At 38.4% G+C, this 21,477-nt stretch overlaps 1 protein-coding gene across 1 annotated transcript in view; it reads left to right on the top strand.

Annotated features, from left to right (window-relative positions):
* The window catches only part of LOC109911139 (ribosomal protein S6 kinase beta-1-like), a 72,054-nt gene that overhangs the window by 28,558 nt on the left and 22,019 nt on the right, over window positions 1–21,477 (top strand). Inside the window, exons 7-12 of the mRNA XM_020510401.2 lie at window positions 3,437–3,537; window positions 13,150–13,240; window positions 14,270–14,360; window positions 15,760–15,867; window positions 16,953–17,015; window positions 19,694–19,771. Coding sequence (XP_020365990.1) covers window positions 3,437–3,537; window positions 13,150–13,240; window positions 14,270–14,360; window positions 15,760–15,867; window positions 16,953–17,015; window positions 19,694–19,771 — 532 coding nt within the window. The remainder of the gene's footprint in view (window positions 1–3,436; window positions 3,538–13,149; window positions 13,241–14,269; window positions 14,361–15,759; window positions 15,868–16,952; window positions 17,016–19,693; window positions 19,772–21,477) is intronic.

Here is a 21,477-nt window from a genome sequence, read left to right as displayed (position 1 = left end):
ATACCAGTGAACTATTTGCTTCTAGATTTGATTTGGGTATATGACATGACTGTTACTACTTGTAATAATGATAAATGCATGAAGGATGTGGTTTGCAGTTAATCTGGTTTCCAAGCAAAACATCAGAAGTGAAGTATTACAGTGAGGTGTCGATTGGGAGTGAGCCCACTGTCCTTTTCAGTCTGATTTCCTGGGAATACTCAATTCAGTTGTTTTCTCAGTTTAATATGAGCAGGCTGTTTCAAGAACCCTTGGGTGAACAGGGCATGCTCTTTGAAGGAAGCAGAAGTCCTCTCAAGTCCATTCTACATGCAAAAAGGCTGCCATTGTAAAGTAACAGTGGTTGATTCTGGTGGTTTTGAGAATAGCATTTCATTTTGTGATTTGGAGATTGATTTCAAGTTCAAATAAATTAACCAGTTTAAATATGTTTGAAGTTGTGTTTCACTGTTGGTTGGATTATGATGTTGGTCTCCAGTAAATTACCTATCTTGCCTAAAACGTGAAAAGCTTTGAGATGTCAAATTTTGTTAGATTTTTTGTGATAGCATAATTCAATTTTTAACAGTTCTTTTGTCAAAAATTTAAGAATACAAGACTTGCTGCTAAATGGGAGTATTTGAAACATCATGTGGATGCATTCCGAGGAAGGCTTGGCTCATTTGTAAAAAAATCATTCATGCGATGAGGGCATCGCTGGCTAGGCAGCATTTATTGCCCATCCCTAATTGCCCAGAGGGCAGTTAAGAGTCAACCACATTGCTGTGGGCCTGGAGTCACATGTAGGCCAGACCAGGTAAGGGTGGCAGTTTCCTTCCCTAAAGGACATGAGTGAACCAGATGGGTTTTTCCAACAATCAACAGTCAATTCATGCTCATCATTAGACTCTTAATTCTAGATATTTATTGAATTCAGATTCCACCATTTGCCATGGTGGGATTTGAACCGAGGACTCCAGAACATTATCTGGGTCTCTGCATGAAGAGTATGACAGGAGGCAGTGAGTGGACATTCATGTGAAGTGCACCCAGTGGTATAGACCAGTTGGACCGAAATAGTATTTCTGTGCTTGGAACTGAGGAACAGGAGTATAAGCTATTCAGACTCTGTAACCTTTTGTTGACCTGTACATCAGTTCTCTTACTTTAGCTCCAAGCAAATGATACTTTTTCAAAGAATTAGAGGCTTTAATTTAGTAAAGAAAAGTGGTGAGAATTTTTGAGCTCAGGTAATATTTGCATTAGTAAGAGCTCCAAGCAAGTTTAAGCTCCCAGCTTAATGGTTTTCTAGTTATTTAAATGTAAACTTGTGACCTTCAGTGCTAGAAACAAGTGCAACTTGTTCGATAGGAAACTAAATCAGGACTGATCAAGGAAATTCCGTAGTTGGGCTTGGACTTTTATTAAATTAAATAGTTTTATTATCTGGGACGTTTCTTGAAATTTAATATTGTAATCCTCTTTGTCTTACCCAGCTGTACTTAATTAACCAAAGTGATGGTTACATTCTAATTCCAGGTAGCCACCAGTTTCTGTAACTTTTCAGCATGCTTGACTCTCCTGTTTGATTACATCCACCACCATCTTTTTCCAATTGCTAGGCTTTTTTGGGAAATTACGGAAATGAAATTGGACTGAAATCTCAGCACATCTATTGTGGATTTTTAACAGCATGTAGACTAGCGTGTATTAGAAGAAATGCCCCTAGTCTGATGCAGCTGATCTGTTGCAAACCTGGATGTGACTTCTAGACTGGTTCAATTTCTAAACCATATTTGAGAATGGTTTAGCTTTGAGACTCCATTCCAGAGAATTATTTGTTTTATTCCTCAAAATGTCAAAACTGGTGGTCACCTCCAGTCTATTTAATTTTATGTCCATCAGTTAATGTGGATGCAGTTACTCCCTGAAAGATGTTGACCAGCCTGTCTTTGGTGTATGTTCTCTTTTCTTGTTTTTGATAATTACAGTCTTCATTGTGAGAAAGCACTTAGTTCTAGTATTGAAGGTCACAAGTTTACACTTAAATAACTAGAAAACGGTTGAGCTGGGAGCTTGAACAAATCCCCTGAACACTTGCAGAACAGAAAAAAAAAAATCACGTATTGCAAAAGTGGCCGTTTTCTGTAGTCAAATCCTGCCATGTAAAACTTGGTCTACATTTCTCTCTCTACTGAGTGTGATCTTTCTTTATCTGTGGCTTTAAGGGGGAGAAAAAGTCGAGGAAAGCTTACTTCCTGGAGTAGGTGGTGTGCCCTGTGCATGCGCAGTCTGCCATGTTTTTCATTTGCAAAAGTCCCTATTTACAGTGTTTCCCATGAATTTTAACATTAGCTCTTTGAAAGATCAGGTTCAACCTGCCTGGTGAACAGTAACGTTGTATGACAATGGGACAGATTATTACAGTTTATCAGAGAATATGGATTATTTCTTATTTCCCACTTGAAGTTTTGAAAAAGAATACTGTTGCAAGTATAATGAGACAAAATTGCTAACTTGTAGCAGAAAACGAAAATGCTGGGCTTACCTTTGTATTGTGGTCTGAAGAGGTTACACATTCACAATCTTGGCCTTGCCATCTTTTCAGGGCAAAACCATCCTGGGCTGTTGGTGTATGCTTCCAATTGGGCCTTGTCTTAGAATAGCATTGGGCACAAGTTGTGGTAATTTTGAGGAGGAAAAGAAGAAATCAGTTCCATACTGAAGGTAACCTGTAATTCATTGAGTATAGCCCGCAAAGTATAAGGACAAGAGTTGCATTTGTGAGCAAATTGAGATGTTAAAAGGATTCCCCATGAGCTTTTTGGAAAGTGGATTACAGAGTTATGACGACGTTCTTGTATATCACTTAATAGCCAATGTATTTTAGTTATGTACATCATGTGTTTCATTTTTAATTGAGATGAATACAGGGTATGTTAGAAAATAAAAACCTAAAGTACTGCAAATGCTAGATATCAGAAGCAAAAACAGAAATTGCTGGAAAAACTCAGCTGGTCTGGCAGCAGTAGTTCTGAAGAAGTGTCACTGGGCTGCCAGACCTGCTGAATTTTTCCAGCAATTTTGGTACCCAACCGTTACAGTAGGTTTGGCGCTGTTGACAACTGATCAAATCTTAGGGGTGAGAGCATTAAAATCGTGAACTTTTTATTTAAACTGGATAGGTGTGAGAAAATCTTTTTTTTTTTAAACTGGGATTGTAAATAATAGACTACTTTTGTTCCAGGGAAAAGTTAAACTAACTGATGAGCTAATTTGAACATAGAAAATATTCTCCATTGCCAGCTTTAACCGTTAAAGATGCAATTACTGGTATGCCATTTACCAAGAAAAAGCTGTTGTAACCTTCCTTCTGCCAAAATAGTTTCCTTTTAGATAAACTAATAAAAATACTAATGCCTGTCTTTCTCTTACCCACCACCCCCATCAAATCAAGTTTTTATTTAGCGGAAATATCAATGGCTTTGGGGCACTTGCATCAGAAGGGTATTATCTACAGAGACTTGAAGCCAGAAAACATCATGCTGAATCGTCAAGGTAAATGAAACTCGAAGTTCAGTTGCAGTGTGCTGAGCAGTGCGGCAAGTGTTTTTGAAGTTGATTTGAAACACAAATTACTTCGATTCTTTCTTAACTGAATGCATTATAAACTAACTCCAGCAATCTTAATGGTTCCAAGATTTGTTTAGAGGTCACAATAACATTTTAATTTCCAAAGTTTTACACATTCCTGTAAAATATATCTTCTCTGGTTGGGTACATTTCTGCTCTTGTAATCGGTGTGAGAAAAAGCATTATAAATGTTGAAGAATGGCAGATCTACTATTCATGTGGTGTTTATGAAACTCCTGTACCTTCCATGTGAATGATCTCAACAAATTTCATTGGACAGGACAAAATTTATAATTGTCGTGGATGTTGTTGCACAAGTTGCTGTTCTTGTATTTTGCCCATGTAGTGTCTCAGTTTGTGAACTCCCATAGAATTTGTTGGACATCCAAAGGGTGATGCATCATTTCACAACTTTATCCTGTCCTTGGTCCCTATTTGTCACTGAATAAGAATCAGGAATAGAAACCAGGAAGTTGTATATAATCCCTTCAATTGCAACCATATACCAAGACATTGAAGCTACTCCTGTCCAGTTTAAATAAACTAACTGTGGGCAGACCATTGCTGAAGATCTTCGGTCTTCTGTAGATATTTTCCAGTCAACCTGTTTAGAGTTTTTATTACACATTGCTGGAGCAGATGGGACTTGAACCGGGCCTCCTGACTGAGAAATAGGAGCGCTACCCCTGTGCCCCAAGAGCCCTTCCAATCATCTCTACACATTTTCTAACCAGTCCATTCATAGATGTTATGACACGCTTCTTGAGCAGGTGGGACTTGAAACTAGATTTTCTGGCTCAAAGCTAGGGCCACTACTGCACCACAAGAATCTCTCAATCTTTTGTATTATTTAACTGCTAATTGCTTTCATCAGAAATACAGCTGAATTTTTCCTCATTGTTCAGGTGGATTTAATTTTAAAAAATTTGCATGATTATCTAACAGCAATGAGCAAATAATGAACAAGATGTAGATTTATTTCTGAGATTGCCTGTATGGTCTCAGTTGCGCATAATTTTTAAAAATCACAAAGATCTTACTAACTTGAGGTCAGTAATGTCTTTAGTATAGGTCATGTAAGTGCCCATTTATCTGGGTAGTGAGGCCTGTGGTAGTGTAAAGACTTTGTGACCTCATTCTATCTGTGCTAACGGTTTGTCACTTTCTTTGATGTATTAACTCTGGACAGTGCCAACTTGCATTAAGGTTGTATTTTATCAAATAGTTAAATGAATACATAATTACAGAAGTTGGCCCTAAGAAATAATTGACTTTTGGTCTTCCTCTGTTTTGAGTGAATATATACAGGTATCATATTCTCAATTCAAGAGCGCCAAGATTGAATCTAAATCTGTCAGTAGAGTAGAGTATAAGTGAGGGTTTTTCCAAGAATTGCTTTTATTTCATACCTGCCACCAATACAATGCCTGTCTTTTTTGTGAAGATTCACAAAATCCTTAACTGGGAGAACCTGTTGCATATGCCTTGGTTTAAATGGCTTCAATTAAACATTATGACTGGACAGTTGTAATAAGTGTATGTGCACATAGCATTGGAGATCTGCTGGTCCTACTTCAGTACATATAGCAGCTCAGCTTCTGATACTGTAGCAGGTGTAGCATATGTCAACTAGGCTGATTGCAAAAGCCCACCTTTAATTTCCTGAACTGTGCCTCTAATATACTACTGTTGGTACACTTACTGTATTTGCAACATTGTTTGTCACTTAGGAAATTTTATGTGAAGGGAGTCTTTTGTTATGAATATCAGTATTTGCCACTTTCTCACAAATTTGTATGGAAATCTGATCTTAAATTTGTAGGATACTGATAGAATATAGATTCTGCTGTGGCACTGATTACCCTACAAAGGTGACATTTTAATCTTTTTGCTATTCATTCAACACTTGGCATTGCAGTATTTGAAGAGGTTAGTTTTTGACACTGACTATAATGCAATATTTCTTGTAAAATGTTCTCACCACATGTGATGTGTTAACCTGTGGTTGAGTGTATTAAAATAGTAATGTTGAGTATTAATGTTTGCTCATTGAGCAACATCTCCACACCCCACAGTGTTCATGTAACCTAGATATAGTGTACTGTAAAAAGAAACAAATTATGAAAGAGTTTTTGTCTTGCACTCACCAGGGCAGAATTGCAAGAACACCAAATTTCAAAGGAAAGAACAATTTAATACTGTATGGTGGGGGCGGGGGGGGGATCAAGTTAGGTGCTTTGTGTTGGTGTTATGCAGTAACGGCATGAGTTGTCACTCCACAGGAAGCTCCCATCAAGCCAAAGAGACATTCAACCTCCTGCGCAAATGAGTAAAATGGTATGCTTTTCAGGCAGTGGCTTGCCCTTCCTTAAAGGAGGCAAGAAGGGTACATAATTTGGTGAAAAGGCACTGGAAAGATATTCACTGCCTCCTTGCCACCTCAGCAATTAAATACTGACCGGGAAGGTTGATAGGGGGCCTTCTCAACTTGCTAGCTATTAAGATTCTTAAATGGTCAACAAACAACCACTTAAGGTCCTCAAATTGCTTTCAGCCCAATTACCTATCTTGCTGACAGAGAAAAGTGGCTAGCTTTCCGACTATGAAATCTGGGTGACCTGCCTGCTGGGTTTGGGAGGTGACCAACATCCGTTTACCCAAATCTGGGCTAGTCAGGAGCAGCAGTGACTAAGGAAACCCCAGTCCTCCTCTTCCTATGGCCCCTGCCTGAGAGTCTTGAAAAACATAAACCTACCTGTTCACCATTGGATCCCCTGAAGACCAGACCTCTAGCAATGATCTTTCGTATCCAGAAGTTGCGAGCCCCTGATTGGGTGACTGCTTCTGGTGAGGTGGGACTTCAGCCTCGAGGCCTGAGATTCACCAAGAAGCTTAGTGATCAGTTCTTAACTATTTACTTGATAGTGCAGAATCCTTCATCACTGAACACATGTACTTCCTCATTTAGGTTGAGGAGAATTAAATCTTGACCTCAATACTAGTATGACACCAGACATGTAGGCTGTGCATTCCAGTGACTGGTGAATTGTATCAAACAACACATCCCTTTGTCTGTTGGCAGATTATTGACGATCTTCAATCAGCTCATGCTTGTAAAACTTCAAAATTAATGTACTTTAGATGTGATTACGTAATTAGATTGTTCTAAGAACTACACTAATCACCAATTAAGATGATCACTCAGGCTTGCAATGTGACTCATTTATGCCCAGTCAGAGCTACATACATTGAAAAGCAGATTTCTGTCCTTTGCAAACAGGCCATGTCCATGTATTCTTCTAACAACTGAACAAAAACTTGGGAGTTAACCTTTACTTGCTGCATTGCCCGTGGAAATGCTTTGACCAATCAAGGTTGACTTGCTCGTTTGAATTTGAACAGAAACTTGTGGGTAACTGTTCCCTGGGGCACCATGGGAATTTTTTGACCAATCAGCACCATTTTCTCATGCAGTGTAAATTGTTGTTCCTTTTGAAATTTGGTATTCTTGTCATTTGATCCTGATGAGTACAAGATTATATGTTTCAAAAGCAAGTCTTTTTCAGCAATGCTCAAGTTATGGATGATTAAGTGAATATTGATTGACCATAGTGATGTTAGGAATGTGAAATTGAAAAGAGACTTGCGATATGAGGGTACAAAAATTTTGGAGTAGAAAGATTGTGGAGATTTAGTACAAGCTTAAGAATGTTGCTAGTTAACAGCGAAAAATATTTACTCTGGAAGTTGGTAAAGAGGATCACCAATTTAAATGAGGGAAGAAGCTCGGGCAAGTTTTTTTTTAGCACAGTTGATTATTAGAATGTGAAAGACTTTTCAGCAGGAGTGGTTAAGATGACAATTGCATCCGTTTAAGAGAAAATTGGATACATTTTTGAATCAAATTGCGTTATGATGTCAGTTGTGAGAATAGTGGATAAGCCAGAACTCGTTGCTGAAGGCTGTGGAGGCCAAGTCATCGAGTGTCTTTAAGGCAAAAATAGGTTCTTAATTAGTAAGGGGATTAAAGATTATGGAAAGAAAGTAGGAGAATGGGTTTAAGAAACATCAGCAATGATCATATGGCAAAGCAGACTTGATAAACAGAATGTCCTAATTCTGATGCATAGCTTAAGATCAAATCAGAAAAGGCTAGTTCACTAGGCAGCAGGGAACAAATGCACTGTTGGCTTTTGCTTAAAAGAGAATGAAGTAACAACAAGGAGACTTTCACAAAATTATATGAGGCATTAAGTCAGATCACAGCTGGAATATTGTGAATGGTTTTGGTTTATCTAAAAGATATAATGGCTTGGAGGCAGTCCAGAGAAGATTCACTTGGTTGATTCTGGGTGTGCAGGGATTTTCTTATGAAGAGAGGTTGAGCAGGTTGGACGGACTTAGTTTTGAAGATTTCAGATAAATGAGAGACCTTTACTGAAACATGAAACCGATTCAGGGGGCTTCACAAAGCAAGTTTTGAGAAGTAAAAAACCGAAAGATCTGCGGATGCTGTAAACCTGGAACAAAAACAAAGTTGCTGGAAAAGCTCAGCAGCATCTGTGAAGGAAAAATCATTTAACGTTTCAGGTCCAGTGACCCTTTCTCAGTTCTGAGGAAGGGTCACTGGACCCAAAATGTTAACTCTGATTTTTTTCTTCACTGATCATGCCAGACCTGCTGAGCTTTTCCAGCAACTTTTGTTTTTGTTCCAGGTTTACAGAGGTGTTTCCTTGTAAGAGAGTCTAGGACCAGTGGGCATAATCTCAAGGTAAAGGGCTGCTCATTTAAATTTAAGACACAGATGAGGAATTTTTTTTTTTTGAGGGTAGTGCATCTGCAATTATTTACTACACAGGACTGTTGAGGCTGGGTCATTAAGTATATTCAAGGCTTAGATTTTTAATCACTAGGGGGATCAAAGATTATGGTGATAAGGCAGAAAAGTGAAGTTGAGGGTTATCGGATCAGGCATGATCTCATTGAACAGCAGAGCAGACTTGATGGCCAAATGGTGGTCTTCTGCTCCTACATTTTGTGGTTTTATGGTCTTTCTTTTTGTATGTTTTTACTTCCAGAATCTATTTTTGTAGCAACCTTGGGCTTTTTTTTAAATGGAGTCATGAATTTGTACAGCATGGAAGCAGACCCTTTGGTCCAACTTGTCCATGCCAATCATATGTCCTAAATTTGGCCAATATCCTTCCTATTCATGTACCCATCCAGATGCCTTTTAAATGTTGTACTCCACTACTTTTTCTGGCAGTTCTTTGCATACACACACCATCCTCTGCGTAAAAACATTGCCCCTTGTGCCCCTTTTATTTTCCCCTCTCACCTTAAAGTAGACCAATGGAAGTTATCTACCTGGACTTCAAGAAGGCCTCTGACAAGGTGCTGCACAGGAGGCTGCTGAGTAAAGTTAGGGCAAGCTGCTAGCATGGATAGAAGATTGACTGTCTGGCAGAAAGCAGAATGTGTGGATAAAAGGGTCTTTCTCAGGATGGCAGCCAGTGACAAGTAGTGTTCCGCAAGGGTCAGTGTTGGGACCACAACTTTTCACTTTATACATTAATGGTCAAGGTGAAGGAATGGAGGATATTCTGGCTAAGTTTGCAGATGATACAAAGATAGTTGGAGGGGCAGGTAGTATTGAGGAGGCGGGGAGGCTGCAGAAGGATTTGGACAGGTTACGAGAATGGGCAAGGAAGTGGCAGATAGAGTGCAACGTGGGAAAGTGTAAGGTCATGTACTTTGGTAAGAAGGATAAAAGCATGGAGTATTTTCGAAGTGGGAAGAAAATTCAGAAGTCTGAAGTGCAAAGAGACTTGGGAGTTCTAGTCCAGAATTCTCTCAAGGTAAACTTGCAGGTTGAGTCAGTAGTCAGGAAGGCAAATGCAATGTTGGCATTTATTTTGAGAGGACTTGAATATAAAAGCAGGAATGTACTACTGAGGCTTTAGAAGGCTCTGGTCAGGCCACATTTGGAGTATTGAGTGCAGTTTTGGGCCTCATATCTCAGGAAGGATGTACTGGCCCTGGAGCAGGTTCAGAGGAGGTTCACGAGAGTAATCCCAGGAATGGAAAGCTTAACATATGAGGAACGTTTGAGGACTCTGGGACTATACTCATTGGATTCTAGAAGGATGAGGGGGGACCTAATTGAAACTTTCAGAATACTGAATGGCCTGGACGGAGTGGATGTTGGGAAGATGTTTCCATTGGTAAGAGAGACTAGGACCCGAGGGCACAGCCTTAGAGTAAAGGAAAGAGCTTTTAGACCGGAAATAAGGAGAAACTTCTTCAGCCAGAGAGTGGTGAATCTATGGAATTCACTGCCACAGAAGGCTGTGGAGGCCAGGTCATTGAGTACATTTGAGACTGAGATAGATGGGTTCTTGATTATCAAGGGCTACGGGGAGAAAGTGGGAGAATGGGGTTGAGAAACTTATCAGCCATGATTGAATGGCGGAGCAGACTTGATGGGCCGAATGGCCTCATTTCTGCTCCTATGTCTTATGGTCTTAAACCTTGGCCGTCTTGGACTCCACTACCCTGGAGAAAAGACCTTGGCTATTCATCCTACTGATGCCCTTTATGATTTTATGAAACCCTATAAGGTCACCCTCAGCCTCTGAATCTCCAGAGAAAATAACTCCAGCCTTTTGAGCCTCTCCCTATAGATTAACCCTCCAACCCAGGTAACATCCTTGTAAAACTTTTCTGAACCCTTTCACGTTTAACAACGTTGTTCCTATAGCAGGGAGACCAGAGTTGAACGCAGTATTTTAAAAGTGTCCTATACAGCTGCAACATGACATCCCAACTCCTATAATCAATGCACTGACCAGTAAAGGCAAGTGTACCAAACACCACCTTCACTACCCTGTCTACTTGTGACTCCACCTTCAAGGAGCTATGAACTTATACCCCATGGTCTCCTTGTTTGGCAACACTCCCCATGTAAGTGCTGCCCTGATTTGCCTTGCCAAAATGCAACACTTCACATTTATCTAAATTAAACTCCGTCTGCCACTTCTTGGCCCGTCAGCCCATTTGATTAAAATCTCTTTGTAATCTTAGATAACCGGCGCTGTCATCTACGCCACCAATTTTGGTGTCATCTGCAAAACCTCCTAACCTTTCCTACTGTATTCTCACCCAAATAGTTTATATAAATGACAAAAAGCAGTGTACCCAGCACTGATCCTTGCAGCGCACTGCTGGTCACAGCCCCCCAGTCTGAAGAACACCCCTCCACCACCACCCTGTCTCCTACCTTCAAGCTAGTTTTGTATCCAAATGGCTAGCTATCCCTGGATTCCATGTTATCTGACCTTGCTAACCAGTCTACTATGCAGAACCTTGTTGAATGCCTTGGTGAAGCCCACATAGACAATGTCCACTGCTCTCATTTCTGAAAGACTCTCATTGCTATCAAAAATCAAAGCATTGTAAATGCACAGACATAACAAAAAAAACAAAGTTAACAGCTACTAATTCATCTTAAACTAAAACTGTACATCTTTACAAAGATGGCCCATGCAACTTAATTATTGTAAACATCATCTGTGATTTTAATACCATGTGCATCATCTTTGGCAGAAAGGTTGAATCATTACCTTTTAAAGTTAAGTTTCCCATTTACCTAAATTTTCAATTCTCCCGGCTCCCATGGTTGCAGCTCCGAGGTAACCACTAATTTATTTACTTTGGTTTTCTTCCCTTGGTAACAGTTGATTTATGTCTTTGTAATGCTCTCAGGCTGGCTTACCAGACCCAATAATGCTGGGCTGAATCTCTCCAGCCACCTACAATCCCAAAGGCCTCACCTGCTTGTAAATTCAGCTGGGTCCTTCCCACAATCATCACTTCAAAAATTGGGACCTCTTCTCTTCCCTTTAACCACAATGTGTGGCTTGAAAGGACACAATGTTAAATAGTCCTTGCAGTGTGTATGCTGTGTACCTTACACTGAGAATAAAAAGAATTAAAGCAAGACAAGGTAGAAAATGAACTTTTAAAAGAAGGCTAAAAGTGAGGAAAGAATTGGATAGAGAAGCAAAAATGATGCAATCAGAAGAGAGTTACGGCAACATGAAGCAAATTAGATATTGTGATTCATTTGGAGCAAACCTACTGGAGATCTCTAATTAGTGTGGCAAAAATGTAATAAATGTCTTTGTCAGATGTCATGTATGGTTAGATGAAATCATTAACATGCTGACTTCTGATTTGAGTCTGAAACCAACCGATGTATTTCCATCTCCAAAATTCGCTGCTCTAAAAATTAAATTCTGACATGAGCCAGTTTACTTGCTTTGATTTTGTCCCCAACTTAAAATTATCAAGTTCAATATGCCTAGTTGTGTTATGTAGTTAAAGATTTGAGGTTTTCATGAATTTCAAATCCTTGCTCAATGTCTTAACTATGTAATTCTTCCAAAATTTAAATTGGTAAAAGTACAGTTGTTATCCATCCTGAAGAAACCTAGCTTCTGTTGGCAGTTGACAAAACTAGCCAAAAACAGGAAAAAAAGTTGAAGTTAAAAACTAAATTGAAAGTCATCTTCTAACCTAATGGCACAAATTGACATGGTGCAAAGCACTGTTGTTCTGATTCACTTTCTATTCTAAGTTAGTTGATAAGTGGTGAAGCTTAGTCATAGAAAATTATCTGCCAGTGGTTCTGTTTCTCTTTGGTAACCGTGACCCTTACTGGAAATTGTGGATTTTTGTATGTCAAATAAGAGCATGATTGGACTCCATTGCAGTCCTTCTGAGGAGACATTTGCCAGATATAAAAATAAGACCATAATAAATTGGAGCAGCCTGCTGCGCTGTTCAGTAGAATCTAGGCTGATCTAACATTCCTCGCATCCATTTTCCTGCATTTTCCCCATAACCTTAGATTCCTGATCAATAGGAAACTCCATCTCAGCCTTAAATATAAACAAGGGCTCTGCTCCTAAAGTGGTCCAGGGCAAGGAGTTCCAAAGAGAGACAATCTACTGCAAGAATTTCTTCCTCATCTCAGTTTTAAATTTAGCACCCTGTCATTCTGAGACTGTGCCCTCCGGTCCTAGATTCTATCATGAGGGGAAACATCATCTCAGCGTTTACCCTGTCAAGTCCCTTAGTAATCTTTTATTCTTCACTGAGATCCCCCTCATTCTTCTAAACTCCAGGCAGTAGAGCGGTCATAATGGTCACTTGGATGAGGTCTTGGCTTCTATGCAATTGTAGCCCAGCAAGAGAGTCTGCACTTTCAGGAGAAATCGTAGAAAATGTAAATAGCCAAATACTGACATGAAATTACTCAATTTTTTCTATAACTTTAGATGACGTTGGTTATTGGCCAACGCCATATTAAAGCCTGGAATTAACCATAAATTTGCAACCTAACTAAGATTAACTGTGTGCGTAGTGTTTTTTGAAGTGTTTGAACCCTGTGGACAGATTGCTGTTTTGTAATCCCTGAAGGATACCTTCTCTTGCATGCCCAGCAATCAACTTGTGTTTTCCTTTTTGTTTCAGGGCACGTTAAACTGACAGATTTTGGACTATGTAAAGAATCTATTCATGATGGTGCAGTGACCCACACGTTTTGTGGCACAATTGAGTACATGTGAGTCCTTTTAAAAACTAGTATTGCATGGAAATGTGCAGACTACAGAGAATATTAACATTTATTTCGGGAAATTGAACCCTTTATTCCTGATAATCATACCTGTCATTTGAGTATAAAGAACCTAAGCTAAGTGGACTCAATTTGAGCTTACTAGTGTCACTTGAATTTGTTCTGTTTTACTATTTATTTTTCACGTGCCTTAGCTGGGGTCTCACAATTTAAACCTTGATGTGTTTTCACACCCAACCTTTGTTTTCATGTTTTAGCTTACTACAAAAAGCTGTGCAAGAGACAGAGAGGGGATGGTTACCTGTTTGCTGTTCCAAATTGCAGGGTTCAGATTTGGAGCATTTTTTATTGAATTGCAGGCAGGCCTTCACTACTTAAGAGTCCACATTGAAGCACGTTGAAATTCCAGTGCAGTCCTGTCTTTTCAAAATTAGTGTCTAACAAAATTATTGGTATAATTCAATCATTCTTCCATATACCAGAATTCTTAAACCACTGTGTGCACCACTTGTGTTGATGGTCTTTTTTTCAAAATGTCTGTGATTGACATCCTCCTTTTAACCAAGACTATCAGGAATGCATTAAGTGATCATTTGTCTTATTGTTATGTGTAAAATGTTTACTGAAATATGACTCCAATTTGGTGTAATTCTTTAAAGGTGATGTGCTGCAACATCCATCTTGGCAAGGCTGCCACAACTCCATGGTCACCTAATTTGACACCATCATAAATGACTCTGACACTTGAAGCTGTAATACCTACTGCATTACACCACCTTCCTGTCACTTTGGGGAAGCCCCTTAGAAGAAACTGTGAATCAAATTGAAATTTGTCAAATGAAAGTCTTGTTTTGTGGTAGTAGATTCTCTAGTTTTCTCCAAATAGGACAAATCACATGCTTCTAATTGAAAAACATATGAAGATTTCCTTCTCCCTCTCCTATTTTGATGAAATGCTGCAGTATTTGGAACAGAGCTGAAGAATAATGGGATCTTGTTCCTTTTCTTTTCTAACAGGGCGCCTGAAATTTTAATGAGAAGTGGACACAATCGAGCTGTGGACTGGTGGAGTTTAGGAGCCCTAATGTATGACATGCTGACTGGAGCAGTAGGTGCACAGTTTAACATTGCATGCTTTTGAACCTTTCACCATGTTAAGTGCTTCGCTCCATTTTGAAAGGCAACAAAACAATATGTTGTCAGAATACTTTTTTTGACTCTTCAGGAGGCTGTATTGTGTTGAGAAATTTGGTTTTGGAAATATTTTTCCACAAGGTCTCATTTGGAAAACCACTTAGATAATTAAATACACGTTATCTCCAATGTGCTCTAATTCACGATGGGGAAGCTGGTGGAGAGTGACTGGCACAGAGAAGCTTAACCTTGAAACTTAGAGTTCAGATCACCCATGTCATTCATTTGCACAAATCTCAGATTCCCAACATTGGAACTCGGTTAAGAGGGCTAATGCTCCATCCTTTGGCTATGATAATTGTATTCAAAATAAAGTTACATTAGCAACATTTAAATAACATTACATCCTTTTTAAGAAGTTGTATAATAAGAAATGCAGGTGTAGTTAGGCTTTTATTCTAGGTTCTATCCTCATTCCTAAGGTTCTGTATCTCATGTTGGTGTAATGGCTATTCAAAATATTCTGAAGTATTGCTGCAGGTAACTTTAAAATGCCTGATTTTTCTTCCACCTTCTATAGCCTTCCTGCTAAGAATTCTGAAAGTGTATGATATCCTTTCGATTCTAGGATTACTTGTTATGTTTTGTCTTCAATTAATGTTTTTTTAAATCACCTTCACATAGTCTTGGTTTTGTTTAGTTCACTTTTAAAGATTCCAGTCCAGACATAAACTAAATCCCCAAAACACAGACAAAAGTATGCTGACAGAACAGTTCTAAAGCGCAAGCCTAAGAATACATGCTACAGATAAAACAGAAAATGATCAAATATAGAATCATTTTTGTTTGTAGTCCAGCTATTTTCTTTGATAATAGTGACATGATTTTTAAAATTTTTAGAAAATATGATGGGAGTTGACTTCATTTTTAGCCTTCTGCAATTGTCTTTTGATATCACTAAAACTATTTCCAAGCAAATGAAAAAGTTGGGTGAATTCTGTTTAATACTTGTGCATTGGGGGTGGGGCTTAGGGGGTGAACGACGTGAATGAGTGATTTAACTTTCTAATGCATCTGAATGGCTCTTGGTAACTTCCTGAAAAACAGGATGGACTGGAGCATCATTTGCTTTCCCATTCCTTCTGAAATGGAGATTTGCATGATGACAAAATATAATGGGGAACTTAAACCAGTAACTTTGACAACATGAGAGACAATAATATACAACTGAATAATATTTGCCTTGATATTTCAAGCTTTTATCTTGTCAGTTGTTAATTATTGGTTGGAAATTCTTGATCTTTTCTGAAGTTAATTTTAAAACAAAACTTCTTAAATTTTTTGAGTTGGTGTGTTTCTTCGATTTTACTTAGCCACCATTCACTGGAGAGAACAGGAAGAAGACAATTGACAAGATCTTGAAGTGTAAACTCAATTTGCCACCCTACCTCACGCAGGAAGCCAGAGATCTTCTTAAAAAGGTATCTGTCCAATTGTCTTCCTACTTTAAGATAGTTTGATGTTAGATTGTTGGCAGAAAAAGTTAACAAAATTAAAGTGATCGGAGATTCATCCTTTACGACTGGTTTGATTAGTTAAAGTGGTTTACTCCAGTACTGTGTAATATAAGATGGAAGAGTGAGCCAAATCAGGTAACTCTTGCAGAAGCTAGTTTTCAACTTATGGAGTCATATTGGAATCTCCATGTTTCCTGAATTTGAGCACAGATGTATCCAGTTAATGCAAGTCAAAAGCTACATGTTTCAACTACCATACCAATCCTATGTTTCAATTCACAGTATTTTTAAAACGAGTGTCATTTTGATGTTAGTGTGCTTGTTGAGTAATACTAGGATCTTAAAGCTGTGAACTATTTGCCTTCATTGGTTGTCACTTTCACATTCTTGCATTCATTGAGCCCTGCAAGTTTATTCTGCTATTTAGTTGAGTCATATCCACTTGTCCATCTTCATTCCATTGTTCTATGAGTCACCAGGGCTTTTGAGTACGTCTTCTTCATTTATTTTATTCTCATTATCACCTTTAAACCACCGTTCAACCTGATGTGATTCACCTGAAAGCTGCTATTCCAGAAGCTGAACTGCTCTCATCTCAAAGGCCACTTCAGCTTTTTTTATGTTAATGATGATCTTTAAGGATGTGACCAGAGGATAGAATTGAAATCGATGTATTGAAAAGAACTTTGCAAAATTGAGAGAGTCTGATACGGCGCCTTGACAAATTAAACCTTTGTAAGTGATATCAATGTAGGAACGTGAACTGGGAAGTCTGGAACACATTATTCCATCAAGACTATCAGTTAAGATCTAGTAATGTGGGGCATGTTCTGTTCACAGCTACTGTTGAAGCACCAGGTTCTGCACAGTGTCAGAAATTTTGACATGATTGGTCACAGTCTGAATATTGAATTTGGATATTGGGAGACTGCACACTTATTTAATGAAAATTGCTTATTTCTTTGGACATTTTCAGAAATTCATTGCTAGCTTGCAAATAAGGTAAAGCTCATTGTTGAAGTCTGTACTTTCATTTGTTTTGCTTTTAGCTGCTAAAAAGGAATGCTGCTTCACGCCTTGGAGCTGGAGTTGGGGATGCAGCAGATGTCCAGGTGTGTTTGCAGCAGAGACCTTCATATGAGTCAGCACCAGAAAATTAAGGTTTAATTTCTAGATTCTTGTATCCTGGCAATCCTTAGTTTTCCAAACATGGCTTGACCTAAGACAAAAACTGGCTTAAGTAATTAACAAGCTTCACTAGTCAGGGACAGATGAGTTATTGGCAGATAATGCCATCCTTAATACTAATGTTTCACAATCTTATTTTTGGTTTAAAAATTACTGCCACTAAAAACTACTGCCACTAAGATTGATGCAAATGCCATTCCTTAATATTCTGAACAAATTTTGAATTTAGCATGAAAATCAGTTCCACCTGTTAATTGGATTTTTGCCCATGTTTGGGATAGAGTCCATATCCAGCTAATTTCTTTGAGGAGGATTAATTGTTTAAACAAACATTCTCGCATTGTGCCTAAGAAAAGTCGATTGAGGAAGAAAGAAGGGCTCATTGTTAACGGTTGTTATAACTTTAATTTTAATCTTAGATGCTATTCCTGTATTACTTGACAAAATTAAGCCATCAGACAAAAGCTCCCCAATTTTTCTGAAATGTTAAATGCAAATGGGATGATGTCGTTGGTGGCTGTGCATGAGAAAAATTGAATCCACTTGTGATTGCTGTTCAGTTACACGTGATAGAAATGGGAGAATCTTAGGACATCAAAGGATGATCAGCTTACAACATTCACAAGTTCATATATGAAGAATTGCTGCTTGAGAAAGGTAGTGTTTATGGTTGTTCAGTAATGCTATTAAAAATTGATAAAATAAATCATGAGAAAATTATTTTTGTAGTTGAGTTAGTAACTAAAGGACATAAATGTAGGATCCTTATGAAATGAGCAGAGATCAAGAGAATTGCGTAAGCATTTTTGACACCTGGAATGCCCTACTGCAAGTAGAATCCATATTAGTTCTTAAAAGGGAGTTAGATAAACCTTTGAAAAGCAAGGTGTTGAATGGTGTTGGAGAAAATCCAGACAATAGAGCTAGTGGATAGTTGTTTAGGGGTGACGCAGTAGTTCGTTTGGGGAAGATGCATGAGGCTGAGATTAATCTTTCAAGTTCATTGCTGTCCAGAGTTAGAAGCTGAACTGATTTTTCTCTTATCTTCCTCTACATCATGGCCACAGATGCTCGTTATAGTGCCTGTTCTCAGTTCAAACTGGAAATAAAACCTAGTGTTTCACATTTATTAATGTGTTCCCTCTTTTGGGCTAATCCAGGCAAAAAACTGCAGTCTAGAATGGAGACAGTTTAAATCTTCTAGAGCAGTACTTTTGTAATTTGCCTTTAATGAATTACAGCAATGTCCTGGGCTAAAAATCCAGTAAATTTGTTATTGTTTTCTTTGTAAGGAAGCCACTAAGTCTCAGATGCATGTTTCCTTTGGAGATAAAGGTAAAATACATAATCCTTAATGTGGCTATTTGGGGGCCATGACTTGTTCCTTGGGGCAAGGTACAACTAACTGTAACCTCACAGTCACCATATGGCTCCAGTTCCTAAATGTTCTTCACAACAAGTTAAGTATATATTTGTACGTAAATGATCAAACATTGAGTATGGTGGTCCCTTTATGTTTGTCTTTAAGGTTTCTGGTAAAGCACCATACCTACAGTAAATGATTGTGAGCACCATACCTACAGTAAATGATTGTGACCAACCCACCTAGGTGATGAAAACATACAACCACTAGAATTGGATAAGGATGAGTAGGTCATTTGGTGTGATTCTCTTGGAAGCAGGTTTAGTTTAGAACAATCTAGATGCCCAGCGTCCGTTCAATGGAAATGCTGTATACTTGCTAAAGGAGTGTAAACATCTTGCTAACTGATTTTGTTGAACTTCTTGGGATAGCCAAGTTGGGAAGAGTTTTACATGCAAGACTACATTGTTTAGGAATACCAGAACCAGTGAGTTATGACCTGAGGTGACAATGTGTGAGATGCTAGTGATGCTGTGTGAATAGGGAGTCTGACTTTGGGATGGTTGGAGAAGATTTGAAGGGAAGACCTTGTCAGAAGTAAGTGGAAGGCCTAAAAAATCAAGCCTTACTCAAATCTTTGAAGTAGTACTCTGAGCAGGTGATTAATTTTCTGATTTTTTTTGATAAGTACATTGATTTTGGGGTATAAAATGAAAAGGTGTTGAAGGAAATTGGAGTTAATTTTGGTTTGAAAAATAAATGGTATTCAATGTTCTGTTAATAGGTGTAACATGATTCATTGTAAGATAGTGATAGTATTCATATTCTTTGAATTTTTCAGTGATTAGTTTCATTTAAACAATGAGTTTTGTTGCTTTTAGTAATTCTTTTGTTCTGTGGTAAATACCTGAATTTTCAGATTCCGAAAGAAAAATTACTGGTCTTTATCTAGATAATATCAACATGAATTTATATAAGCCAAATGTTGTTTCTCAGGATGTCCTAAAGTAATTCACAGCCAATTAATTACTTCAAGGGTTTCCCACTCTTAAGTAGACCAGTAAATACCCAATTTGTGTAAAACAAGTCCCTGGAAGTGGCGAGGGAGCTAAGTTAATTGATACTTTCTATCCAAGGAATCCATCTTTGAGTACAAATTCAATGTTGCATGTGCTGATTTTATGAGATTTTAGATTTGAAATTCTATTTATATTAATAACTCAATTCATTCTAATGCAGGCTCATCCTTTCTTCAGACACACAAACTGGGAGGATCTACTTGCTCGGAGAGTTGAGCCACCTTTCAAGCCATTTCTGGTAATTGTAATCATACTCTGTCTCCTTTCTTCCTTAATTGTGTTTTGATCTTGACTCCTGGTGTCCCAAACATTTTCTGGTTCCGTGTTCCATCATTTGTCTTGTGTGACCCCGTCCAGTGCATGTCAGTTGACATTTGACATTGTGGAGGCAACACAGTTGAGATGTCCATATTCTCACAAGCGTACTTTGAGCAAGGGATGCTAAATACTTATGGGGGAAAAAAGAATCTTTTTTTTCCTCATCTCTAAACCAGGGTGCTGAGGGAAATTGTAATGCCTGTGTTGCCACTGGAGTTGAGATTAAGCACCTTTAACATAGATGTTGCATCATACTTGACATATTCCATGTCTGTATAACCCAACTGCGTGCAGGTTTCTTGGGGAGTTTGCCAAGTCAAATCTGTTTTTTTTTTTAATCTGAGGGAGAAATAAATTAATAAAAACATAAATTGTGCTCCTTCAAGTTATGTTCAATTATTTGCAGTGGTATTGGCGTTTACTGACCTTGGCATGTCCTAAAACATTTCAGAGCCACTGGAATACTTTTGAAGTGTGGCAGAAAAATATGCGCACGGAATTGCAAACAATGATGTAATAAATGACAAGATAATCTGTTTCACTGAAGGTTGAACAATAAATATTAGCCTAAACAATGGGAAAACTTTTTTTTCTGTCAAGGTAAGGAGGCAGCTAAGGCCTCAGTTTAAAATCTCATCTGAATGATGGAAGTGTATACTTCCACAGAAAGCCATGTTTTTGTATAGCACATTTTGTGCCCTTGTGAAACCCCAAAGGACCTTGTACTGCAATGATCCATGCACTTCGTGTAGTCCCTATGGTTATGTGGATACAGTTGTCAATGTTGCGCAATAGGATTCCAGAAATAGCGTTAGGATAATGAGCAGATAATCTATTTCACTGATGTTGATTTACAATGGATGTTGCCCTGGACACCTAAGAGAAGCTTCCTGTTCCACTTTAAAATTGTGCCATGGTATCTTTCACCAGAAAGGCAGACTGGGCCATGGTTTCATGTCTCGTCTGAAAGAGAGTTCTGCGGTGGCCTGCGTGTGCATATTATATACTTGTGCCCTTAAAATAGGGCTTGAATTCAGAAACTTACATGACAGCTTTGCGTCGTTGGCAGCACTAAAGCCTACATATACCTGAATAATTTGAGGGGTTGCTTTGATATTTTTAAGGTCCCGTGCTATTCAGTAGAAGTGTCCAATGTTGAAGATCCTATGAATTGAGCTGTCTTCCACTAGAGCCCTATTTCAAAGCCAAAGGAACTGTCTTACCAGTGAAATCAAATTCACACCACTTTTAAGCATTTGAGCATGGAAATGAGACTAGCCTAACAGCAAGATGTTTTGAGTTCAAATTCCACACTGGCAGGTTACGCAATTGGATTCCATAAATCTGGTAATTTGACACCAGAATTGAAAGTTTGCCAAACTGTTGTAAAACATAGCTAGTTTGCTGATGCCCTACATTATCTGGCAAAAACGTGACTTAGTTTGCACTGCAAGGGTTGTACTTAAATGTTATCTGAACTGGCCTGGCAAATCATAGTCCCTTGAAATTAGGGATAGACAATCAATTGAACTTTCTCAATATTTACCACATCTTAAGAACAAATAAAAATACCACACGTTAAGTTGGAGTCCAAACAATTTTAGAGCACATTTTTAAGTTAGAAAC

This window comes from Rhincodon typus, chromosome 26 (assembly GCF_021869965.1).
Source record: "Rhincodon typus isolate 14 chromosome 26, sRhiTyp1.1, whole genome shotgun sequence".
In the NCBI taxonomy this organism is placed as follows: Eukaryota; Metazoa; Chordata; class Chondrichthyes; order Orectolobiformes; family Rhincodontidae; genus Rhincodon; species Rhincodon typus.
This window is presented reverse-complemented; position numbering and strand designations above follow the sequence as displayed.